Raw genomic sequence first — 27721 nt, forward strand, 5'->3', positions numbered from 1 at the left:
TCGTTGTTCTCCTTGCTTAAGATCATAGCGCCATGAGGGAGAATCTCCTTAAGAATGAAAGGGCCACTCCAACGAGATTTGAGCTTGCTCGGGAAAAGTTTCAACCTTGAGTTGAACAAAAGGACTTTCATTCCGGGTTGGAGATTCTTTGGCACAATACGGCTATCATGCAACCTCTTGACCTTGTCTTTGTAGATCCTTGCATTCTCGTACGCCTCGTTGCGCAATTCATCGAGTTCTTCCATTTGCAAGGCTCTGTGCTTCCCCGCGGTAGTAATGTCGCAATTGGTGGCCTTGATTGCCCAATAAGCTCGGTGCTCAACCTCCACCGGTAAGTGGCATGCTTTACCGTAGACAAGGCGGTAGGGGCTCATTCCCAGGACTCCCTTAAAGGCGGTGCGGTACGCCCACAAGGCATCATTGAGCTTAAGAGACCAATCCTTCCGGGAAGGTTGGACCGTCTTTTCCAGTATGCCCTTGATTTGCCGATTACTAGTTTCGGCTTGTCCCGAGGTCTGAGGATGATAAGGTGTGGCCACTTTGTGAGTAATGCCGTTTTTCCTCATAAGCTTCTCAAAAAGCTTGTTGCAGAAGTGTTTGCCTCCATCACTGATTATGGCCTTGGGAAATCCAAACCTACATAATATGTTTTCCTGCACAAACTTCAAGACGACATTAGCATCACATGTCCTTGTGGGGATGGCCTCAACCCACTTGGACACATAATCAACGGCAAGCAAGATATATTCATAACCGTAAGACATGGGGAAGGGGCCCATGAAATCTATGCCCCACACATCAAAAATCTCCACAACAAGAATGCTCGTGGGGGGCATTTCATTCCTGCGCCCAATTGTCCCCACTCTTTGACACCGGTCACAAGCAAGATAAAAAGAATGAGCATCTTTGAACAGAGTTGGCCAAAACAAACCGGATTGGAGGACCTTATGAGCCGTCTTTTGTCCACAAAAATGCCCACCACAATGGGCTTCATGGCAAAGCCTCAACACTTGTTGTTGCTCCACATCCGGAATGCATCTCCGAATCACCTCGTCCTTTCCCAACTTGAAAAGGTAGGGATCTTCCCAATAGTATTGCCTGCAAGTAGCCAAAAACCTTTTCCTCTCTTGGGATGTTAGATCGGGTCTTAATTCCCCACACGCAAGGTAATTGACAATATCAGCAAACCAAGGCACAGAGGCAATTTCATAAGTATGCTCAAAAGGGAAAGACTCATGTATGACATCTCGACTCGATTCAACCACATTATGCTCAAGTCTAGACAAGTGATCGGCAACAGAGTTTTCACTCCCCTTCCTATCCTTAATCTCAAGATCAAACTCTTGCAATAATAAGATCCAACGGATAAGGCGTGGTTTAGCTTGAGATTTAGTCAACAAATATCTTAGAGCCGCATGATCACTATGGACAATTACTTTAGAGCCTATGATATAAGCACGAAACTTGTCTAAAGCAAAAACCACAGCAAGCAACTCTTTCTCAGTGGTAGTGTAATTCACTTGTGCACTATTCAAAGTCAAGCTAGCATAGTAAATCACACGCAACATTTTGTCAACACGTTGACCAAGAACGGCCCCCACAGCGGAGTTTGAAGCATCACACATAATCTCAAAAGGCAAAGACCAATCAGGTGCAACAACAACAGGTGCAGTGCTCAACTTAAGCTTCAGCAATTCAAAAGCATGCATGCACGTTTCATCAAAATCAAAATCTACATCTTGGGCAAGCAGACGACATAAAGGTTGGGTAATCTTAGAGAAATCCTTAATGAAACGCCGGTAAAACCCGGCATGACCTAGGAAACTCCTAATGCCTTTCACATCGATTGGTGGTGGTAATCTTTCAATCACGTCCACCTTAGCCCTATCAACCTCTATGCCATCTTTTGACACGACGTGGCCAAGAACGATGCCACTAGTCACCATGAAGTGACTCTTTTCCCAGCTAAGAGTTAACCCACTCTCTATACACCTTTTTAGCACCAAGTTAATTTTGCCCAAGCAATCGCTAAACGAATTACCAAACACGGAAAAATCATCCATAAAAATTTCAACAAAATCACCTATCATTTCCGCGAAGATCGACATCATGCACCGTTGGAAGGTCCCCGGTGCATTGCACAGCCCAAATGGCATCCTCTTCCACGCAAAGGTACCAAAAGGGGTGGTGAATGCCGTCTTGTCCTGGTCCTCCGGCGCGATTGCTATTTGATAATAACCTGACAAACCATCAAGGAAACAATAAAAATCATGGCCAGCTAAACGATCCAACATTTGATCAATAAAAGGAAGCGGAAAATGATCCTTTTTTGTGACGGCGTTTAGCTTCCTGTAATCGATACACATACGCCAACCAGTGACCGGACGGGTCGGCACCAATTCCTTGTTGTCATTGAGGATCACCGTGATTCCTCCTTTTTTGGGCACCACATGCACCGGGCTTACCCACTCACTATCGGCGATAGGGTAAATGATCCCTTCCGCTAATAGTTTGAGTACCTCCTTGCGTACTACCTCCATGAGGACGGGGTTGAGCCTTCGTTGACCATCCCTCTTAGGTGTTGCTCCATCCTCGAGGTGAATCCGATGCATGCATGTGGCGGGGCTAATGCCACTGATATCGGCAAGGCCCCAACCAAATGCCAACTTGTTGCTCCTTAGTACTTCCAACAACGCCATCTCTTGCTCATGCGTGAGCTCGGCGGATATTATCACGGGCTTCTCCTCTCCTTCTTCCAGGTACACGTATTTGAGATGCTTTGGGAGATCCTTCAGTTCCAACTTGGGCTTTTTGCATTTCGTGGCCTCTTCGAGCACCACAGGCTCATCAATGGGGAGTTTGTCTCTTCGTTCTCTCTCTCTTTCCTCGGCTTCCCTATCAAACTCCTCCATGTCCGCCGATCCTGCAAAGACCTCCACTATCTCTTGTTCCTGCACATAAACCATCTCGGCGAGGCCATCAATAGCATCTATATAAGAGCATTCATTAGTGAAAGAAGATGATGGCAAAGCGCGACTATGATGCACGGAAAAAGACACGGACTCTCCTAACACGGTCATTTTTATTGTTCCATTTTTCACATCAATTAACGTGTTAGTGGTGGCCATGAATGGTCTTCCTAGCAGTAAAGTGTGTTCCTTGCCATTCTCATGAACTTCTCCTATCTCAAGCACAACAAAGTCGACAGGCACAATCAACCCACCCACTTTAACTAGGATATCCTCAATAACCCCGCGAGGGTATCTAACTGATCTATCTGCCAATTGTAAGCACATTCGAGTGGGTTTTAAATCGCCTAACTCTAGTTGCTTAAAAATAGAGTACGGCATCAAATTAATCCCTGCCCCCAAATCAAGCATACCCGAGGCCTCCTTACCGTTCCCCAAAGCAATATTGATAACAAAACTACCTGGATCTCGTTGCTTGGGTGGCAAGGGCTGCTGCATGATGGAATTGGCAACCTCGGACACAAGGATCTTCTCGTTGTCAACAAACTTCCTCTTCTTGGACGCCAGCTCCTTGAAGAACTTCACGTAAGCCGGGACATTTCTGATCACGTCCAGAAGTGGCAGATTCACGTTCACCTTTGCCAACATGTTGTAGAAGTCGGTGAACTGTTGGTCCAGCTTTTCATTCTTCAATCGGTTTGGGTAAGGAACCGGTGGCTTGTATGGCTTGGCGGCCTTGTGGAGCTTCATTTCGGGCTCTTTCTCTTTCTCCTTCTCCTCCTCTCTTGGCTGCAGCGGCTCCTTTACTTGCTCTTCCATGCGGGCTTCTTTGGGGGGTTCTTCTACAGGGGCTTCCACTTTGTTGTTCACCACCTTCCCATTGCGTAAAACAGTAACTGCTTGGGCTTGGTGGGGTTGCAATCCTTGTCCATGTAGCTTCCCTGGTTGTTGCTGCTGCTGCATCTGATTCAATGTCCCGGAGAGCTGCCCAACGGTTGTCTCGAGACGCTTGATTGTAGCCGACTGGGACTCCATGCTCTGCTTTGTCATCTCCATAAATGATTGCATGGTGTCCTCGAGAGACGGTTTCTGTGGTTGGGCTTGCTTCTGAAACTGCTGGGGCGCATTCTGGTATTGCTGCTGCTGCTGAAAGTTCCCTTGCTGCTGCTGCTGGAAATTCCCTTGCTGCATAGGGAACTGTTGATACTGCGGGGGCTGCTGCTGCTGATAAGCTTGCGGGTAGTTCTGCTGCTGAGGAAAGGGGAACTGCTGCTGAGGTGGGTAAAACTGCTGCTGATTCTGATACCCAAATTGCTGAGGAGGGCGGCGGAATTGATTGCCTTGATTTGGTCCCGACCCTTGGCCAGGCGCTTGGTTCCTCCATCCAGAATTCTGCTGAGTTCTCCACCCCACGTTGGGATTCTGTTGCCCTTGATTAAACATGGGCCTCTGTTCAAATTGAGGTCTCCCCTGGTATCCCTGGGCAGCATAGACCTCTGCTTCCCCTTCAGGTGTGAATTCCCCCATTCGGTGGCACTCGTTGGTTCCGTGGCTAAAATCGCCACATATGCCACATCCTTCTGCTAGCGGCGCCTGAGCTGGTGGTGCTTGAGCTGGCGGTGATTGAACGGTTTGAGGCTCCACCTGATTCATTCTTAAATGCTGAACTTGCCTCATCAGGTCCGCTACTTGCTTCTGCAGCTCATTGTTTGGGGCTACAGCATGGGCTTCGACCCTCCTTCCTCTGACTGATTTCTGTTGAGAGCTCGCGGCCAGTGTGTTGAAGATCTCCTTGAGCTCATCAGCTGTCTTTCGGGCAATGTTGCCCCCAGCGGTACTATCCACCATGAACTGTGCCGTCTGAATCAATCCGTCATAGAAGAACTGCATCAACATGACGGGAGCCAACTGGTGCTGCGGGCACTGGCGGAGAAGCTCTTGGAATCTCTCCCAAGCCTCGTGAAGAGGCTCGTCAGCTCCTTGCATGAAGTTCATTATCTGTGTCCTAATCTCTTGCGTCTTGTGATTAGGGTAGTATTTGAGCATGAACTTCTCACTCGCCTCCGCCCACGTGGTGATGGAGTTTGGCGGCAAGGACAGCAACCACGTTCTAGCCCGGTCCTTGAGTGCATAAGGTAAGCACTTGAGCCTCAACTGATCCTCGGTGAGCTCCAGTAGTGGGAAGGTCTGCACTTGAGTGCAGAAGTCACGGATGAACTGTAAGGCGTCCTCACTCGGCATCCCATAAAAGAGCGGCAGCAGGTTTGAATCGTTGGGCTTCAGATTATAATTCCGGACCGCCGTGGGAAGCACTATCGCTGACGTGCTAGTGGCCCCAATAACTGGCCTGGAAAAATCTCCCATGTACTGGACGTTCTGCTCCGCCATGGTTTCTTGGTCAGGGTTGGGCCGAGCTTCTTCTTCTTCGTCAGAGTGCACAGAAGGTGTATCCTCAACGGCTTCCAGGATGGGGTTGGCAGCGATTCTCTCTTCACGGTCTCCCTCTCGAGACTGTGATTCCACAAGAATTCTCGAACTGGACTCGGACTCCTCCTCCAGGCTTAAAATGACCTCCCTAGGTCGATGAATGTTGTCGTAGTAAGGTGCAAGCTTTCTCTTTAAGCTGCGGCGACCTTGCATACACAACACTAGCAAACCAAATCAAACGCACCGGAGGGAGAAAATAACCAAGTCAAAAGAAAGAAACAAAAATAAACACGGAAAACAATGCAACACAATCAAATGCCTAAAGCCTTCCCCGGCAACGGCGCCAAAATTTGACTCATCCTAAAACACCTAATGGATGGACTCGAATTTATACGAGGTCGTCCTAGGGTGGTAAGGTGACTCAAGTCGTCTCTCAAGGAAGACTTAACAGGGCTTCGATTATGCTACTCACAAGTACAGAAATAAAACCTAAACACTCTAATTGGATAATTGGGGCTGGCACTGACTAACGCTCTAACACCGGTACGTAATTGAAAAGAAGCAATAAATATTAACTAATACAGGAACATATACGAACACAAATAAAAACTAAGAACACGGCATTTAAACTTTAACGAGATCAACTAGGGTTTCAATCTTGAACTCTGAACCAAACAATCATAAACTCATAAGCATCAACAATTAATTAACACCTAGGCAAGAAACCAAATTGAGGATCAAATTCCAACTTGAGCAAACTCTTCAAGACAATTAAAAAGATTATTAAACATCCACCAAAAAGATAAATCTGAAAGCAACAATATTAATCCAACGATTCTAACAATTTATTCGAGATCAAACGTCATCAATCACAAACATCACATTCACCATCATCACAATCATCAAAGCATAAACCAAGGAATTTAAATAAACCAAAGGATTCAAATTAACTAAATAGAATAAAGGAATTCTTACAAACGTAGCAATTCAATGGAAAAACAATCGACGAAAGAGTAATGGAAATCACAAGCGATCCGATGAATCCGAAAGCGAAGTAAAAGTTTAGCAACTCTAAAAACAGTGGAAAAATAGTGGAAAATCGCCCTGGAGGCTGTGCTGATCGGAAGTGACAAGATAAACCCTAAAAATGGGTTTTTATATGAAAATCCGTAACTGCCGGATTTGAACAGGCACGGCGGCCGCCGTGAGACGGCGGCGCCGTGGACGGCGGCCGCCGTGGGACGGCGGCGCCGTGAGGCCCTTTCGCAGATTCTTTCAGAAAAGACACGGCCCGCGCCGTGAGGCCGCGGCCGCCGTCTGGACGGCGGCCGCCGTGGCACGGCGGCGGCCGTGAGTCTTCTTCCAAAAAATGCTCCAAAAGATGCTGAAAATGCTTAGCGACTCACGAATCCTGCACACGACAATAGTATACCAAAAGGTCATCGAGCACGTGAAAAATAAGGCAAAGAGGTATAAAACATGCTCGAAAACACGGTAAAACACTAACAAAAACCCCCCAAAAACGAGGTGAACAAGCGGCTTGTGGGTTGCATCATTAAGATTCAACATCTTTTTGATACATTCTCGTATACGGTTAGACACTTTGGATTCATCATCCGTTTGTATCCTTCCCGCTTGTTTGGCATGGAGTAAGCACTCTTGCCATTCTTGTTGTAGCATCTCCAGGTTGTCCAGGAGTTGCCTCTGGTTCTCCATGATAGAGTCAACCTCAGTTGGCTCCATCTCTTGTTAAGAAATCTGCAAGAACATTATCATCAGATTTCAAAATGACAATATCAAATTCATAATATTGGCATTCAGCTTGCCATCTTAGTAATCTAGCCTTTTCAGGTTTAGATTCTATCTTTTTTGTTAAGAAAGCTTTAACATTAGTGTTATCAACTTTCAAAACGAATTTCTTAGCATGTAAGAAGAGCGGCCATTTTTTGAACGCCTTTCTGACTGCATAAAATTCTTTCTCGTTTATGTGTCATCGCACAGCCTCGTTGTCGGAAAAAAGACCGCTACAGTATCTGCAAGGTTCTTCTCCAAATGGGGTGATCTTTGTGAGCACGGCTGCCCACCAGGAATCACTTGCGTCTGTATAGAGGACCAGGTCATCCTCATCTTGTGGTATTAAAAGCTTTGGGAGATTTTTGCAAATCTCCTTCAACTTTTTCATACCCTCTCGATGTTCCTCCTTCCATATAAATGGAACATCTTTCTTCAGTAGTGGACTAAAGATTTTCCTGTGCTCTGCAAGATTTTTAATAAACATTCCTGCAAAGTTGACAACTCCGAGAAAGCTTTGGAGCTGCTTCTTTTCTTTGAGATCCTCCGGGAAATTCTGGACCTTTTCCACAATATGATCCTGTAGAATTATTCCAGATTCATCGATCTCAATTCCCAGAAACTCTATCTTCTGGGTGGCTATGACTGCCTTCTTTTCTGACAGCACTAGTCCTTCTTGTTGGCAAACATCCGCAAAGATCTCCAGATGCCTGACATGTTCATGAATGTTTTTTGATGCAATAAGAATGTCATCAATATAAACAAACATAAACGAAGAATAATCCTTGAAGAGATTATCCATCTTCCTTTGGAATATCTGAGGCGCGTTGGCTAACCCCATTGGCATGACATTCCAGACATAATGTCCTTGTGGAGTTGAGAAGGCTGTGAACTTCTTACTCCCCTCCTCCATGCGAATCTGGTAAAATCCTGATTTGCAATCGAACTTTGAGAATACCCTTGCACTTCTGATGCAGTTGATAAGGTGTTCTCTGCTCGGGATGAAATATCCATCGAACTCAAGAATGTCATTAATCCCTTTATAATTAATAACCAATCTTGGTTTTCCTCGCTTGATCTCCCCATGATTTCTCACCAGAAATCCAGGACTGCTGTAGGGTGATCTTCCTTCTTCGATCAGCTTTAAATCAAGGTGTTCCTTGATTATATTCATCATATCCTGTTGATCTTGAGGGTTCATCAGGATAGGTCTAAACCTTACGAACTCATGCTCCTTTCCAGTTTTAACTTTTAAGGTAGCTTTGAGCTGGTTCTTGTCCCACCATGCCAAAGGATTCTCATGGTAACACTTCTGAATCCTCCTTTTGACGTCGGCAATGGACACCTATTCATCTTCTCTAATATCTTTGTGTGATATTAAAGATACTTTGAGGATTTGAATTTTTTCCTCGGAGAGATCTGGGAATGAAGTAAAGAGAATTCCAACAATTACTTGTCCAAAGCAAAATTGGAGTGACAATAGCAAGTTTGGACATAGTAAAGCTAAGGGTGAAAATAGCTAAAGGGCAAAGTTGTCCTAAGTGGGTACATTTTGTATATTTTAAAATAGGTGGGTACATTTTAGATTTTGTTTATGAAAAGGGGTATTTTCAACCATTAACCCTATTTTATTTATATATGTAATTTTATTAGTTCAAACTCTAGAGAGAAAGGAAAGAGAAGAGTTCTTAAAGCAGTAAAAGAGAGAGCGTGTGCTTTATTTCATCATCGTATGTATTTATAGGCATTACAGTTGGGGTAAAGTAGTAAATTCGTCTGGTCATCTATTCTGCATGCTCGTCATTAAACTAATTAAGGCTATTATTAGATTATAACTTATCAGGTCGTTGTCCCCTAATTACTGAGCTGGATTCTGTCCTCATCATCCCGCTCTGACTCTAATGACTTAGCTCTGACTCTGGATCTGGCGACTTAGCTCTGGCTCTGACTTTAATGACTTAGCTCTGGAATTTCTGCTCTGGCATCTCTGCTCTGGCAACTTGGCTCTGGCCCTCTGCTTTGGAACCTCTGCTCTGGTTAGCTCTGGCTCTGTCAGCTCTGCTCTGGCTGTTGGATTTGTATACTGAAAGCAAGAACGTTTTATGCTTGTATACAATGTTTCCTAAATTCACTATCTAATCTCCTATCTGATTGTGTTCATGATTGCATATGTATGTTCTTTATCTCTATATGAGTAGATTATATGGTGTGTTGTAGATCACAGAAGACCATATAATTGGAATAACCTTAAGAGATATAATATGATCACAGCCGAAATAACTCTAGGACAAGTTATTGGTTTAGGCTGCAGTATAGATGGAAGTAGTTTGTCTTGGCTACTTGTCTATACTGGTACGTCATTACGTATTGATAGGACCACAGTTGAGATGTATTCTTCTATCTGACTTAAGTGAAGAATCAAGATCTCGGTGACTTATAAGATCTTAATACTAATAAGTATTCAGATATATATGTTAATTCGTATATCACTTTGACTTACTATGGGTGAAAGTTATATACTAACTCGAGTACTCTGTATCTTGGGTGATAACGGTTAATATATGATATTTGATTATCTGTATTAGTACCCGTATCCGGTATAGGATAATGACATCCCCTTAAGGAGCTCAATAAGGTTTATTGCGCTAAACCCTGCAGGTTGATTAAGTTCAGGCGCAATAATAAAGTTTGAGTGGTACTGCTTAAGGATTTATAAAGAGATTAATTAATTTAAGCTGTCAGAGCTCTAATTAATTAATGGATGTCAGATATTTTAAATACGGAGATTTAATAAGTCTAAATACAAGCCCCCCGACTCATCACCGGCAATAAAGGGGTAAGTCAGTATCGGTTCTCTAGTGGAATGAACTGATATTTATAAATTAATTATGGTCTGGGCTGACCATAGATAAATTAATTTATTTGAGGCCCATCTTTATTCCTTGTATCTGGTCCCTGGACTGGCCCAATGTCTCCTAGCCCTAGAAGGAGAGAAAGACGCCTCCTACACTAATTCTGTGCCCACACGTATTTAATTTTATTTAAATACAGCTGTCAGCTCTCAGGAAAATACTCTGATAAAATATTAGGGTTTTGAGAGCTATGGGGCGCAGGGAAGAAAAACGTGTGGGGCTTATTTCTCTCTTGGGACTTTCATAGAACGTTGTCCATCCAACGGTGAAAGCTGAGCGGGATACAGTTCAGAAGATCTGAGCTGGAGTCAGATTTTCGCAGGAAACCAAGTTCTGGCAGTTTCCGTAAAACGGCCATAACTTCCTCCACAGAACTCCGATTCAGACGAATCAGACGGCCACGGAAAGCTCTCTCGAAGACGACGAAGTCGTATTTCTGGGCGAAATACGATTTGAGGACGTTTGAGGCTTCAAACGAAGGCTTGAAGCTGACTGGTCTGTTCAGATACGAATCTGCGAATTCTTCTGAATTCTTCAGGTATTTCTGAACTCCAACGTGCAGCTGTTAAATTCATAGGAGCATGTTAGGTTTAATCGTTGTATGATGAATTAATAATAATCCAAGAAACGATCATCGGGCAATCGAGTATTAATTCAATTTAATATTCCTTCAATTGGTATCAGAGCCCAGGATTAATTTCTTAGCTCTATTATTAATTTATGTACGATTAATAATGTGCGTTGTTTTTTCTGCTGCTGTTCTTCGTGGTCTGTTGATTCGTGGGGTACGTCGTTTTGACGTTGTAATCGTTTTTCACCGCGAGAAAATCCGTGGTTAGATTAGAATTTCAATTCTTTTGTTTTTCGATTGTAATCTGTAATTGTGGAAAACGAGACGAAGACGACGACGATCAGACCGGATTAACGGAGGACGGGTTGGATGGCTGCAGGCAAAGACTAGGGCGAGGCGGGGGATGCGCACGCCGAGGGATGCGCGCGCGCACGCGCTTGTGCGCTGCGCACCTGGTCGAGCGATGCTGTGCCGCCGCTGCTGCCGCTTCTGTTGTATGCCGTGGGCTGCCGAGGCTGGTCAGGCGAGGCAGGGCGAGGGAGGACAGGCGGCGGGCAGGGGCTGTGCGCGCCGAGGGCTGTGCGTGCGCGCTTTGCGCGCTGCGCGGCCGCTACTTGCGAGGCTGCTGTCTACACGCCGGGTCTGCCGAGTCTGCCGTGACCAGGCGCCGAGGCTGCCGAGCCATGCTGCTGTTGCTCGCGATGGGAGGCTGTTGTCGAGCCAGGCTGCTGCCGAGCCGGGCTATTGTTGCCGAGTCCGCTCGGCTGCTGTCATGGCGTGGTGACGGCGGCGCCTAGGGGGTACCAAACCCTAGGTAGGCGCAAGTTTTTCAAGAAACCCTAGGGGGCCCAAACCCTAATTCCCTATACGGGCTTGATGGAGATGTTCGGGCCGAGTTTTACTTTTGTTTACAAAATGTAATAGTTTAGTGTTGGGATTCCACGAATGGGTCACGAAGAACTTTATTCTTTTAATTCTGTTCTTTGCATGTCGTGGTGTTAATCCTTTATGCTCTTTGCATGCTGTTTTGTCTTTGCTTGTTAATATGTGTTTATTAACTGCGCTTAGACAAGCATGCTAGGTTTATCGTTTTCTTAAGCATGTTTTAGAATTCTGCGAGCATGTTTTACATGTTGCGTTCTAGAAGAGCATGTTTAGGATTATGTGTTGAGCATGATCAAACCTTTTGAAAGAAAAAGACTAAGCTTTTCATAATTTTATAGATGATTAGAAATTATTTAGATCACCACAAACGGTCTCAAGACAAAGTGATTGAGATGTGAGTAAACGTCCACCCCACGTGGCTTACTTCATGTTCTATTTCACAAGTTTGTTGAGTTGAGATTTCTATTAAATATTTAAATCCATTTAAGTAGTGGGAGTTATGCGGTAAACGTCCACCCCACGTGGCTTACTCGTGTAATTTTTCACAAGTACTTTAGAAGATGGAATTAAATAAGATAACTAAGAAATTAAATTGAATACGACATGGTCCGAGTGTGTATGTCAAAATTCGAGAATTTAATTTCAAAGTTAGATTGTGGTAATTGTTTAATGATTTTTATTCTTAAAATTATATAGACCTCCACATGCGGTCTCTAGACAAAGTGATTGACAATGTGAGTAAACGTCCACCCCACGTGGCTTACTTCATATTTGTTTCTCATAAGTTTGTCAGAAGAGATTTCTATAAAAATATTTAAACCATTAAAGTAGTGGGAGTTATGCAGTAAACGTCCACCCCACGTGGCTTACTTGTGTAATTTTCACAAGTACTTTGGAGAATGGAATTAAATAAGATAACCAAGAAAATTAAATTGAAAGCGGCATGGTCCTAGTGAGTATGTTAATTTCGAGAATTTAATTTTCAAGGTTAAAATGTGGTCATTGCTTAGATATCATATCAAGTACAATGTACAACTCCCCCACGGAGTCCCTTCTTGATGATGATATGGTCTAGTCAAGGTGCCAACTATTAATTTCTTTTGTCAAAAGGTTAAGTTGACATGGATAGAAATTAAATGACTAGGTAAATAGTCTGGTTGAGGAGTTCGTGTGTAAACGTCCACCCCACGTGGCTTGCACATGGAATTCTTTGAGCCGTTGGAGGTTTCATTACTATTGTTTTATCAAAAGGTTACAATATTATTGTTACGAATTATGTACTTTATGTTCGTTACTTTCAGATATGTCTATGTCTCCTGTTTCTTTATTCTTGCACAAAGTTTCTTTTTACCGGTCCACATATATAAAATGGAAACGCAGTTTTGGATATTTATCTTTATCACAAACTAAACACATTTTTTTGTGTTGCTTACTACTCGACGTTCTATTTGTTCGAACAATGAGACAACTGATGGGAAAAAGGAACTGCATAAAAGGTGGCATGTGACGAATAATGTGGCTATATGCTTTATTATGAGTATAATGTCACAAACCTTGTAGCTCCAACATCAGGGCATGGACAATGCTATTAGCATCATGCTGAATCTCAAGAAAGTGTTCGGAGAGTCGGACTGAGCTGCTCATTTAAATTTGATGAGAGTAATCTTGTTAATTTTATGAGTGAGCACAGCTCAGTGCACGAGCATGTCATGCAATTTTGACGGACTTGACTTGCTCAGTGGGAGTATCGACGGTGAGGCAAAAGTCGATATTATCCTGAACTCTCTTCCCAAGTCTTTTAATTAAGAACTTCCGCCTCAATGCTGTTATGAGCAAGAAAGATACTTCTTTTGAGTTACTCTGGTTACGGCTAAGGAAGTTGTGGGAAAGAGATGTGCAAGCACTTGTTATTGCCAAAGGATGGCCATCTTCTTCGTCAAAAGACGGGAAGAAGAAGGATCCAAGGGGCAAGAAAGACAAGGGAACTAGTGGGAGTAGTGGTGTGATAAGATTGGGTATTGGAGATTTTCTTCTTTCAATACTCAAGGCAAAGGCTTAAGGTAAACTTGCTATAGTAACTGAGACATGTCAGCTCGTTTTCTACTCAGTTGTGAGTAGTGGATAACGAGAGAAACTGATAATGATTGTTGCACCTTGCATGGCTTTTAGGCTGACAAGGAAGCTGAGAAGTGATGAGATGTTTGTCTTCATAGGCAACGTGACTAGAGTCGCAGTTGTTGCAATTGGAGACTTGTCTTTAAGTTCTAAAGACATAGTTTAGTTTTTGAGAGTTCCTTATCATGTTCCAAAGTTTTGAATAGATGGATCTTATGTCATTTTTGATAGTGGTGTTTCTATCATAAGAAATGACAAAGTTGTCTATTCTGGTATTTTGAACATCTCTCTTCATACTATAACTTGTCTTCAAAATACCTTTATATTGCATTTACATCATCGAACAAAAGAAAGAGAAAAGTGAAGGCTAATCTCTCATGAGGATCTTACGCATATATTGATACCCTAGATTAGGTCACATCTATCTTAATAGGATCCAAAGGCTCGTGTCTAAATAAGTACATTGGATTCAATCCAGGCTGTACCATTTGGAACCTGCGAATCCTGTATAGATGAAAAGATGGAGACTGGGTCATTCATGACAAAGGGGATAAAGGGCCAATAATGTGTTAGGAATGATCTTTTCTGATTCATTGTCAGTGTTTGGGATTCCAACCCAGTTTACTACACCATGTAATCCCTATATAAGATGGTGTGGTGGAGAGAAGAAATAGGTCACTCTTGGAAAAATATGTCCGATGATGAGTTATGCATCTTTGCAATTAGTCCTAAAGAATCAGAAGGTGGTTATTAGCAATGACACACGATTCTTAGAAGTGGGCTATGGGAATAATCACTAATCCAAGTCAGTTAGTGTGCTTCAAGAAATTGAAGACACTAGACAGGCGATTCCATCACCCAAGCCAAGTGTGCAAGAGTTTTGTACCACAAGACACTGCACGCACTGTTGACACACATGTGCCACCACAGATCCATTGTAGTGGGAGGGTTGTGGGACAACCCGATCGATTTATATTCTTGGGAGAATCTTTGGATTCAGTCCCTGGTAGTGAATATAAGAGAATCGGCCCAGATATCTACTTGGAATTAGTGGGAGACGAGAATGTAGATTCTTGGCACACCTCAACGGAGCAATCCATTAAGAATATGGGTGTATACTAGAAAATCTTGCTACCAGGAGGCAGTAAAGCCTTAGGTTGTAAGTGAGTATACAAGATAATGACAAGCCCGAATGAGCAACGTCGTAGCTTCCGAAGCTAGACTGGTGGCGAAAGGTTATGCCCAGTGTAAGGGTATAGGTTATGATGACATTTTCGCCAGTGCCATGCTCAGAACATTCGGATCATTTTACCTATAGCAGCTCACTTAAACCATCGAGGTTACGTGAGGGAGGGAGAGAAGCATCTCGTGTCAATCGCTCTCGTGTCATCGGTGATGTGGTTTATCTTGCATTTTATGTAGATAATATCCTCCTAATTGGCGACAATATGGAGCTATTGTCAAGACATAAAGTAATGGTTATCCGAACAGTTTCAGATGGAAGACTAAGGAGGTACAATATACATCTTTGTGATCAAGGTTATAAGGGATCACTAGAAAAAGATGTTGGGCTTATCTCGAGTGTCTTACACTGATACTGAGAATACTCGTTTTAGTATGAATACCGCCAAGAAATGATTGCTACCTTTTAGATATGGCGTTCCTTGATCTAAAGACTATGTCTTAAGATGCCTATTAAGGTTGAGGAAATGAAGGCAGTATTCTACGTTTCCGCAGTAGAAAGCTTCATGTATGGATTACTATGTACGAGATCTTATATTTGCTATGAAGTTAGCATGGTTGTAAGATATATGTATAGTCCTAGTTAAGGATACTGAACTGTGGTAAATTATATTTTCAAGTCCCTGACTAGAAAATAAGGATAGTTTACCAGTTAGACAGTTTAGTTCCTTTTTGGATTATACGATTTCGGATTTCCAGGCTGACCGGAACAAAGAATAATTACCTCGAGCTATGTGTTTTCCTTGGGAGGTAAAACCTTTTGGTTTGACCACTACCTCCAGGGTCTAAGAGTGATTCCTAGTTTGCGTGAGAGCATCACCTTCGTGGTACCTCAAGTGCAGTTGCAAACTCTAAGGAATCCTAGAACCACAAGGGGTCAAACACATGGAGAGTAAGTACCAAGTTATACGATTATTCGTAAATCGAGGTTATGTGCTCAAAGAATAAATTCTCACATATTGGAGAAACCTACTGATCTTTTCACAAAAGGCTTATCGCAAATGGTCATTGAAAGATGGGAATGCGATTGATGCCAGATTGATGCCACCCACTTAGGAAACTTTAAGTATAAGTGGGAGAAGTGTTAGGTGATTGGTAAATAGACGCATTGTATACTAAAAGTTTGCTTTAGTATAAGTGGGAGATTGTTGGATTTGTATACTGAAAGCAAGAACGTTTTATGCTTGTATACAATGTTTCCTAAGTTCACTATCTAATCTCCTATCTGATTGTGTTCATGATTGCATATGTATGTTCTTTATCTCTATATGAGTAGATTATATGGTGTGTTGTAGATCACAGAAGACCATATAATTGGAATAACCTTAAGAGATATAATATGATCACAGCCGAAATAACTCTAGGACAAGTTATTGGTTTAGGCTGCAGTATAGATGGAAGTAGTTTGTCTTGGCTACTTGTCTATACTGGTACGTCATTACGTATTGATAGGACCACAGTTGAGATGTATTCTTCTATCTGACTTAAGTGAAGAATCAAGATCTCGGTGACTTATAAGATCTTAATACTAATAAGTATTCAGATATATATGTTAATTCGTATATCACTTTGACTTACTATGGGTGAAAGTTATATACTAACTCGAGTACTCTGTATCTTGAGTGATAGCGGTTAATATATGATATTTGATTATCTGTATTAGTACCCGTATCCGGTATAGGATAATGACATCCCCTTAAGGAGCTCAATAAGGTTTATTGCGCTAAACCCTGCAGGTTGATTAAGTTCAGGCGCAATAATAAAGTTTGAGTGGTACTGCTTAAGGATTTATAAAGAGATTAATTAATTTAAGCTGTCAGAGCTCTAATTAATTAATGGATGTCAGATATTTTAAATACGGAGATTTAATAAGTCTGAATACAAGCCCCCCGACTCATCACCGGCAATAAAGGGGTAAGTCAGTATCGGTTCTCTAGTGGAATGAACTGATATTTATAAATTAATTATGGTCTGGGCTGACCATAGATAAATTAATTTATTTGAGGCCCATCTTTATTCCTTGTATCTGGTCCCTGGACTGGCCCAATGTCTCCTAGCCCTAGAAGGAGAGAAAGACGCCTCCTACACTAATTCTGTGCCCACACGTATTTAATTTTATTTAAATACAGCTGTCAGCTCTCAGGAAAATACTCTGATAAAATATTAGGGTTTTGAGAGCTATGGGGCGCAGGGAAGAAAAACGTGTGGGGCTTATTTCTCTCTTGGGACTTTCATAGAACGTTGTCCATCCAACGGTGAAAGCTGAGCGGGATACAGTTCAGAAGATCTGAGCTGGAGTCAGATTTTCGCAGGAAACCAAGTTCTGGCAGTTTCCGTAAAACGGCCATAACTTCCTCCACAGAACTCCGATTCAGACGAATCAGACGGCCGCGGAAAGCTCTCTCGAAGACGAAGAAGTCGTATTTCTGGGCGAAATACGATTTGAGGACGTTTGAGGCTTCAAACGAAGGCTTGAAGATGACTGGTCTGTTCAGATACGAATCTGCGAATTCTTCTGAATTCTTCAGGTATTTCTGAACTCCAACGTGCAGCTGTTAAATTCATAGGAGCATGTTAGGTTTAATCGTTGTATGATGAATTAATAATAATCCAAGAAACGATCATCGGGCAATCGAGTATTAATTCAATTTAATATTCCTTCACTGGCAACTTTGCTCTGGTTAGCATTGGCTCTGGCATCTCTGCTCTGGCAACGTGGCTCTGACCTTCTGCTCTGGAAGCTCTGCTCTGGTTAGCTCTGGCTCTGGCAGCTCTGCTCTGGAAGCTCTGCTATGGCAACTCTGCTCTGGAAGCTCCGCTCTGGAAGCTTTACTCTGGCAACTCAAAATGGTATATATGGACCCAATCAACTATAATTTACATATTCTGTCGAAAGGCTTATAACATATCTTTCACAAGTCAGAAACAAATTTTTTTCAAATACGAAGCACTAAAATTACACAGCAAAAGGTTTGCTTTGCTCCCTAAACACAGCAAAAGAAGAACAAAAGTACCTTGTGTTGGCTGAAAAAACACGATGCAGCGTAAATCATTATTAACTAAGGAATTTATAGCTAAAAATCTAGGTATGCAATTAAAACTTATAAATATCGGAAAAGCGAGGATTAAGAATGTAGGTATGCAATTAACTAAGGCCTAATCTGGCGAGTTGGCTCTGGCTCTGACTCTAACGACTTAGTTCTGACTCTGGATCTGGCGACTTGGCTCTGGCTCTGGCTCTGACTTTAATGACTTAGCTCTGGAATCTCTGTTCTGGAAGCTCTGCTCTGGCAACTTGGCTCTGGCCCTCTGCTCTGGAAGCTCTGCTCTGGTTTGCTCTGGCTCTGGCAGCTCTGCTCTGGAAGCTCTGCTATGTCAACTCTGCTCTGACAGCTCTCCTCTAGAAGCTTTGCTCTGGCAACTCTGCTCTGGCTAGCTCTGGCATCTCTGCTCTGGCATCTCTACTCTGGCAACTTGGCTCTGGCCCTCTGCTCTGGCAACTCTGCTAAAAATCTAGGTTATAAGTTTCCATTGTTAAACTTCTTTCCAAAATTTGTTCTTTCTAAAATAATAATCATTCTATATTTAAAATAGTGAAACGTGTTATTAAATTAGGAAACTAATTTAATATTTACCATAGGTGTGTAGGAAGAATCACGGCAGATTCGGAAATGAAGGTATCAAAATAGAGAAGTCGTCGGTGGGATTGGGGTCGACGGCACGGTGGACGAACTCCAGGGCTCAACGGTGACTCGGCGGCAGACGAACCGCAAGCTCAGCGGCGACTATTTCGCCGGAGTCTAGAAGAAGGAACGGCAACGGGTTATAGGAAAAAGAAATCTTAGGGCTCTTGTATTAATTGCTTCGAATGGAGAATTCTCATTGGTTTAAGAAGTGGAAACAGAATCGAACTAATTAAGGAATGGAAGAGGTAGTTAGAGATGAGGCGGAGCAACGCCGGACGGCGGCGACGCCGGAATTTAGAGGGAGAAAGAGGCGGGCAGTTTAAGGGGGGAATTAGAGCTCGAGTTGAGTGTGCAATCGACTTTAGAGAGAGAAAATGATTGAGAGAAGATAGAGACAGTGAAGGGGGAGACGACGCCGACCGGATTCAGGGACGACGGCGATGGGGTGAGGAAGAGGGAGGCGTGAGGAAGAGGGAGGCGTGACTTTTGTTTTAAAAGTGAGAATGAGAATATATAGATTGGATTCTCAAATGCCACGTTGGAGATTGAGATTGAAAAGAAAGAATTTGAGGCCTGTCACGTAGGCTAAGGTCTAATCGTATTATAGAATAGATTATTATTATTATTATTATTATTATTATTATTATTATTATTATTATTATTATTATTATTATTATTATTATTATAGTAATGGATGAACTGAAACAAATAAAGTTTGCAGAAATGAAAAATATATTTTTCTTCCCTATATAAATAAAATGTATGGATTTATTTTATAAAAAATAAAAATAAAATTTTAATTATTTTGATAGACATAAAATAAGATTTTTTTTTAATTAATCAGTTTATAGAATTTGTGCCTTATTATGCAAACATGTAAATCAATGACCGAACCTATTTATAATTTACATATACGTGCATGTCTCAATTCAAACTTAATTTAAAATTAATTTTATTGAAAATTAAGGATATAAATATTATATATATATACACACACACAATATAATATATTGCAACATATACATATAATATGTACGGTATTGAGAAATATAAAATTAATAACAAATATACATCTAATCATTAACATTCAATTAAAATAATTTATCGTATATAGATTATAATTTTTTTCTTATCAGACATATAAACCTAATTTTTATCTAGAAAAAATAAATGATAAAATTTATTAATTTAGATTATATGTAATGTTAATATTATTATATATATACATTTATTATTAATTATATTTATTATGATTAATGAATCTTTATATAAAATGTAATAGTTAATTAATTAATAAATGATGAATATTGTATATGGTAAATTTTGAAATGGTGAGACTTTAGATATGCCACATAAGTTAAGGCTTAATCCTATTATATAATAGATTATAACTGATTTATGCCTAATTGTTCTAATTTTGGGGGTTTACATGCGCATATTTTAAGATAAATCTTCTGGAAATTGGTGCGTTTTATGGTTTGTTTTATGCTTTTCAGGAGATTTAGGTCTTATAGATGGAAGAGTGCGATTTTGGAGATTTTGGGGGTAAGAATGGTGTTTTTAGGCACACTTTGTTATGCAGAGCTGAACTTCTCTATGAAGGCCCGTGCCAGAGTAGAGAAGCCCGCTTCAGAGCAGAGGAGTGCGCTCCAGAAGTCGCCAGCGAAATCCGCTCAAGCCAGCGAAATGAGGGAATGCCAGAGGAATCGAGGCGAGTGCGGAAATGCCAGAGAAATCACCATTCCTCTGGCGAAAGTCAGAGCGGAAGCCATTCCGCTGGCGAAAGTCAGAGCGGAAACCATTCCTCTGGCGAAAGTCAGAGGGGAAGCCATTCCGCTGGCGAGAACCCCGAATTCGGCCAGGGAGGAGATTATTTCCGGGGCGCGCGTCATAGCTGGAGAGTTGCCTTATTGTGCACGATTCTATTGCCTTTAGAGTTCTACTTTGCATGGCAACTTTCATGGTGATCCAGAAGGATTTGAAGTCTATAAATAGGGCCATACTTTTCATTGTAAGATATCAATCCCTTGCCCTAGTTTTGGAGTTCTGCCGTGAAGAAGCATCCAGCGCTGCACTGCTCCGAAGCTTAGGAATTTACTTGCTTTCATAGTTTCGAGTTTTCATTGCTTTAAGTTAGATTTCAATTCAGTTTTTTAGTTTATTCTTGGATTGTGATTGCGTGACACAATTACACGTTCAAGACATTTACAGTATTTCGTATTTAAATTCAATTTCTTTCGTTTAATCATGTTCATGTTTTTCATTCATGTTTCTGCTTTCTTTTTAATTATGCAATTTAAATTATGCACTTTAGTTTATGCCTAGATTAGTTGGTCTTTAATTTACAAGTATTTAATTTCATAAGTAGGTTTAATTTAAGTTCTTTAAATTCTTGCCTAGGGTTTAATAGTTTAATTCGCCTAGTTTAATTTTAAGTTCGGTTTTTAATTAAGTTTTTAATTCTAAGTTTTAGTTTAATAATCAATCTCTTTACTGCTTTCTTTATTTTTTTTCCTACGATACTACTAGAAGCCCTTAAAGACTTTCCTTGTGAGATCGACTTGGGTTAGCTTACTCGTTACAATAGATCTCGTACTTTTGCGAGTCAATCTAGAGTAGTGTTTAGGTTGAGTCAAATTTTGGCGCCGTTGCCGGGGAAAGCTTTAGGCGTTTTAGTTGTGTCGTTTTTACTTGCTTTATTTAATTTTTGTTATTACGTTTCTTCCACTCGGTGCGTTTAATCCGTTTGTTTAGTGTTATGCATGCAGGGACGCCGTAGTCTTAAAGGCAAACTTGTGTCCCCGTTGCATAGTACGAGCGAAGGGATTTTTCGGAAGTATAGCTGCAAAGAAGAGGAGGGAGCCAGCTCCGCCAATTCCAGCTCTGACTCTGAACCTGAAGCTTCAGAGCAGACCGTAGAAGAGGAGGAAGCCAGCTCTGCCAAGTCCTACTCTGATTCTGAACCTTCAGAGCAGCCAACGAAAGAGGACGCCAACTCTGCCGATACAGAGCATACGAAAGAAACGGCAAACCAAGCTAAGGAGGAAGAGGCCAGCTCCGCCAATTTCAACCCTAAGCAGAATTTAAACGAGAAAAAGAAGGAGATAGCCCAGCACATGGAATATATGGGAGACTTCACCAGGCCGGTAATCGGAGATACCAACACGTCGGCAATCGTGCTCCCCACTGCTGTGAGAAACTACAATCTCAAACCAAACGACTCGAATTTGCTGCTGGTGTTCCACGGGATGCCAAGCGAGGATGCTCTGCAATTCATCCGAGACTTTTGCACACAAGTGCAAACGATTCCTCTGCTTAGCCTCACGGAGGACCAACTCAAGCTCAAGTGCTTCCCCTATGCACTTAAAGACCGGGCCAGGACGTGGATGCTCTCTCTGCCGCCCAACTCTATCACTACGTGGGGAGATGCTTGTGAAAAATTCATGCTGAAATACTACCCAAGCCACAAAACACAGGAGCTGAGAACAAAAATAATGGAGTTCACCCAAGGAGCGGATGAGCTTTTGCATGAAGCTTGGGAGAGATATGAAGAACTCCTCCGTCAATGCCCTCAACATCAATTCACGAATGTTATGTTGATGCAGTTCTTCTACGATGGGTTAGTGCAAACTGCCCAATTTATGGTGGACAGCACGGCAGAAGGAAACAGATCTGAAAGAGATTTTCAAGACCTTGGCCGAAAGCTCCCAACAGAAGTCAGTCCGTGGACGGAGAGTGGAGGCTAGTGCCGTGACAAATCAGTTCGAGATGCAGCAACAATTGGCTTCGATCATGCGAGAAGTTCAACAGCTCAAGATGGAAAAGATGGAAAATTCTCCAGTTCAGAGCTCAGCGCCGCCGATGACAACTCAGCCGAATTCGGCTCTGCCAATGTCAACTCCGCAGAACCCAGCCATGCAGTATGTTGAGCCGTGTGGTATCTGTGGAGATTTCAGCCATGGAGCTAATGAGTGCCATAGAATGGGAGAGTTTACTCCGGAAGGACAAGCTGAGGTTTATGCAGCACAAGGATTCCAATCCTACAATCAAGTGCAGAACAGACCATATGGCCAGAATATGAATCAAGGTCCACAGAATATAGTTGGAGGATGGAGAGGCCAGCCGAATGTTGGATGGGGAAATCAAAATTTTGGGGGGAATCAATTCCGTCGACCACCCCAAATGGGCTATCAACAACAACAACAGTATTTCCCACCACAGCAGGGGTCTTCTCAACCATACAGACCACAATACCAACAGCAGCAATCCATTCCGCAACAGAGTGTGCAGCCGATTCCACCACAAAAATCCACGCTCGAAGAAACGCTGCAAGCCTTTATGGAAATCAGCAAACAAAGTATGGAGTCCCAAGCTTCTACAATCAAAAGGCTTGAAACAACGGTTGGACAACTTTCCAGTGCATTGAATCAAATTCAACAACAACAGCAGCCCGGGAAGTTTCATGGCCAACCTGCTCAGCCACATCAAGCTCTAGTTGTAACTGTTCTCCGCAGTGGTAAGATCTTGGATAACAAAGTGGATGTTCCAACACAAACCAGAGCAGAGGAACCGTCCCGCCAGAGTAGAGCCGATCCCTCTGGCTTTACCAAAACAGAGCTGCCGAACTCTGCTCTGCCCAACTCGACGGATGGAGAAAAGGCAGACCAGCAAAAGGAAGGAGAGAAGGAGAAGGAGGTCAAGCTCCACAAAGCTTCTACACCTTATCGACCACCGATTCCCTTCCCGGACAGATTGAGCAACGAGAAGCAGGACCAACAGTTCACCGACTTCTACAACATGCTTGCCAAGGTGAACGTGAATCTCCCTCTCCTTGATGTGATCAGAAAGGTCCCGGCATATGTGAAGTTTTTCAAGGAATTGGTCTCCAACAAGCGGAAGTTCGGAGACAATGAGAAGATTCTAGTCTCAGAAGTAGCAACCTCAATCATGCAACAATCCCTACCACCAAAGCAGCGCGATCCAGGTAGCTTTGTAATTAATATTGCTTTGGGAAATGGTAAGGAAGCCACGGGTATGTTAGATCTGGGAGCGGGAATTAATTTGATGCCTTACTCTATTTTTCAACAATTAGAGTTAGGTAATCTGAAATCCACTCGCATGTGTCTACAACTTGCTGATAGGTCCGTTAGGTACCCCCGTGGGATAGTAGAAGATATTCTGGTTAGAGTCGGGGATTTGATTGTGCCCGTTGATTTCGTAGTACTTGATATTGGGGATGTGCATGAGAATGGTAGAGATCACACTCTGCTATTAGGAAGACCCTTTATGGCGACCACTAACACTTTGATTGATGTCAAAAATGGAACTATTAAAATGACAGTGTTAGGGGAATCAGTGTCTTTCTCGGTACATGAAAATCGGGCTATGCCTTCTGGCAACTTTATGAAAGAATGCTCATATATAGATGCTATTAATGGCTTGGTTGAGAAGGTATTTTTACAGGAGCAGGAATGCGTGGAAGTCCACGCTGGATCAGCCGACATGGAGGAATTGGCTAGGGAAGTTGAAGAGTTCAGCGCTGCCCAGCCAGCTCTGCCCTTCAGCAATGCCCAGCCGACTCTGCCCTTCAGTGATGACCAACCAGCTCTGCCGAGCTCAGCGCTGGAACTGAAGGAACTTCCCGCCAATCTCAAGTATGTTTTTCTGGAAGAAGGCAAGGAGAAGCCAGTCATCATCTCGTCTACTCTGACTCTAGAGCAAGAAGCGGCGCTGCTCGATGTGTTGAAGAGAAACAAAGCAGCGCTGGGATGGAGCCTAGGTGACATACGTGGCATTAGCCCAGCCACATGCATGCACAGGATCAACCTAGAGGAAGGAGCTGCACCCAAGAGAGATGCCCAGCGACGCTTGAACCCTATTCTGATGGAGGTTGTGCGCAAGGAAATCCTTAAGCTTCTTGCCGAAGGGATTATCTACTCTGTCGCCGATAGTGAGTGGGTGAGCCCGGTGCATGTCGTGCCAAAGAAAGGAGGAATGACGGTTGTGCGCAATGACAAGATGGAGTTGGTGCCGACACGTCCTACCACGGGATGACGGATGTGCGTCGACTACAGGAAACTCAATGCCGTCACCAAAAAGGATCATTTTCCCTTCCCTTTTGTTGATCAAATGTTAGATCGGTTGGCAGGGCATGATTTTTATTGTTTTCTAGATGGTTTGTCAGGATACTACCAAATCGCAATCACACCAGAAGATCAAGTCAAAACTGCCTTCACCACGCCGTTTGGAACATTTGCATGGAAGAGGATGCCGTTCGGATTGTGCAATGCACCCGGGACGTTTCAACGATGCATGATGTCCATATTCTCTGATATGATTGGTAAATTCGTGGAGGTTTTTATGGATGATTTTTCAGTTTTTGGACAGTCCTTTCATGATTGTTTGACTAAGATTGATGTAGTGTTGCAAAGGTGTATTGAAAGTGGCCTAACCTTGAGTTGGGAAAAGAGTCATTTCATGGTTACTAGCGGGATTGTCTTGGGTCATGTGGTGTCTAAGCATGGACTAGAGGTCGACAGAGCCAAGGTGGAGGTAATCCAAAAGTTGCCACCCCCTATTGATGTCAAAGGGATTAGGAGTTTCTTAGGTCACGCCAGTTTTTACCGACGTTTCATTAAAGATTTCTCTAAAATTAGCCAACCTCTATGCAAACTGCTAGCTCAGGATGTCCCTTTTAATTTCGATGACTCTTGCATGCATGCCTTTGAAAAATTGAAACTTAAGTTGAGCTCTGCCCCGGTTGTGATTGCGCCTGATTGGTCATTGCCCTTTGAGATCATGTGTGATGCGTCTAACTCTGCTGTAGGAGCGGTGTTAGGTGAGCGTGTGGATAAGATGTTACGTGTGATTTACTATGCTAGTTTAACTCTAAATAGTGTACAAGTAAATTACACCACTACTGAAAAAGAGATGCTTGCTGTGGTCTTTGCCTTAGATAAATTTCGAGCATACATCATTGGGTCTAAGGTCATTGTCCATAGTGACCATGCCGCGCTTCGATATTTGATGACCAAACCTCAAGCTAAAGCTCGTCTAATCCGTTGGGTTTTACTGTTACAAGAGTTTGATGTAGAGATCAGGGATAGGAAAGGGAGTGAGAATCACGTAGCTGACCACCTTTCCCGTTTGGATAATAATTTGATAGACTCGAGTCTTAATTGCATCCCTGAATCTTTTCCTTTCGAGCATGCATATGCATTCACCCTTGACAAGTGCAGAGCTGCCGAGCTCTACTCTGCCGACTCCAAAGCAGCCAACTCCCCTCTGGCCAGCTCTGCCGAGCTCTGCTTTGCTGACTCCAGAGCAGCCAGCTTCCCTCTGGCCAGTTCCACCGAGATCACCTCTGCCAGCCTTGCCGAACTCAGCGCTGCTCAGTGCAGCCCTGCGAGCGCCGAGCCCTGGTATGCAGATATTGTCAATTACTTAGCTTGTGGTATTCTACGACCGGAGCTGACGTCGCAGGAGAGAAAGAGATTTTTAGCTCAGTGCAGGCATTATTATTGGGAGATTCCTTACCTCTTCAAGCTTGGAAAGGACGATGTCATCCGACGGTGTGTGCCGGCAGAGGATCAACAACAAGTGTTAAAAATATGCCATGAAGATCATTGTGGTGGACACTTTGGGGGGCAGAAAACAGCTCATAAAATTCTTCAATCAGGTTTGTTTTGGCCTTCCATTTTCAAAGATGTACACACTTTCACTCTTGCATGTGATCGGTGCCAGAGAGTAGGGAATATCGGCCGCAGGAATGAGATGCCTCTCCAAAGCATTTTAATTGTCGAAATTTTTGATGTATGGGGCATTGATTTCATGGGGCCATTTCCTACTTCGCATGGGTTTCAATATATTTTACTTGCTGTAGATTACGTGTCCAAATGGGTTGAGGCTATCCCCACGCGGACATGTGATGCTAATGTGGTGCTTAAGTTTGTGCAAGAGAACATTCTTTCTAGATTTGGATTTCCTAGAGCTATTATTAGCGATGGAGGCAAGCACTTCTGCAACAAGCTGTTTGCAAAGCTCATGAAGAAGAATGGGATCACGCACAAGGTTGCAACACCATACCACGCACCCACAGACCTCTGGACAAGCCGAGACGAGCAATCGGCAGATCAAGGGAATTTTGGAGAAAATGGTCCAGCCCTCGCGCAATGATTGGTCCGCAAAGTTGAATGATGCTCTCTGGGCATACAGAACTGCCTTCAAAGGCGTGCTTGGGATGTGTCCATACCGTCTAGTCTATGGCAAGGCCTGCCATCTGCCGGTGGAGATTGAGCACAAGGCTTATTGGGCGATCAAGGCTGCCAGCTATGACTTGGACTCTGCTGTGAAGCAGCGCACGCTGCAAATGGAGGAATTAGAGGAGCTACGCAACGAGGCGTACGAGAATGCAAGGATCTACAAGGATAAAGTGAAGCGACTACATGACCGCCGCATTTGTCACAAGAAGCTTTGCCCTGGAATGAAGGTGCTTTTGTTCAATTCTCGACTGAAGTTATTCCCGGGTAAGCTGAAATCTAGGTGGAGCGGTCCATTTTTACTCAAGGAGGTGTTCGAGCATGGTGCCGTTGAATTATTCAATGAAAACACGAATGAGAGCTTCAGAGTGAACGGCCACCGAGTGAAGCCATATTACGAGCACCAGAGCTTGTTCATGGTGGCGGAGTCTCACACTCTGCACGATCCTCACTAAGGGTCAGATCTGAAGTCGGGCTGGACACTCTAACTCTAGCGCTTGGTGGGAGGCAACCCACCGTTGGTTTGTTTTTAGTTTTTGTTTTTTGTGTGTTTTCTTTGTTTTCTGTTGTTGTTTTGTGTCTTTCCTAAGTTTCGGTTGCTTTGCGGATACTTTGATGCTTGGTGAGCATGTCTTGTTTTCAGCGCTGCCCTTCTCCGCGCTGCTCTGTCAGCACTGACCGATTCAGCGTGGCACTCTCCACTCTGCCATAGACCGTGAATTCCCCTCTTCACCATCTCTCACGATGCTTCAGTTTTACCATGCCGATAATCAGGGACGTTTTCTCAACTCTTCTTATTTCTTTTGTGCCCTGAGGACATGGCATGCTTTAAGTGTGGAGGGGTGTTTTATTGTGCTTATGCTTT

General features: G+C 43.0%; 1 protein-coding gene across 1 annotated transcript; it reads left to right on the forward strand.

Moving 5' to 3' along the window:
• Positions 1-22780: 22780 nt before the first annotated feature.
• Positions 22781-27311, forward strand: LOC131001840 (uncharacterized). The gene is made up of 6 exons (XM_057928492.1): positions 22781-23114; positions 23214-23376; positions 23443-23530; positions 24050-24337; positions 26955-27029; positions 27114-27311. Exons 1-6 carry the CDS (start codon positions 22781-22783, stop codon positions 27309-27311), a joined length of 1146 nt encoding a protein of 381 aa, XP_057784475.1.
• Positions 27312-27721: the final 410 nt, after the last annotated feature.

This window comes from Salvia miltiorrhiza, chromosome 1, assembly GCF_028751815.1.
Source record: "Salvia miltiorrhiza cultivar Shanhuang (shh) chromosome 1, IMPLAD_Smil_shh, whole genome shotgun sequence".
NCBI lineage: Eukaryota > Viridiplantae > Streptophyta > Magnoliopsida > Lamiales > Lamiaceae > Salvia > Salvia miltiorrhiza.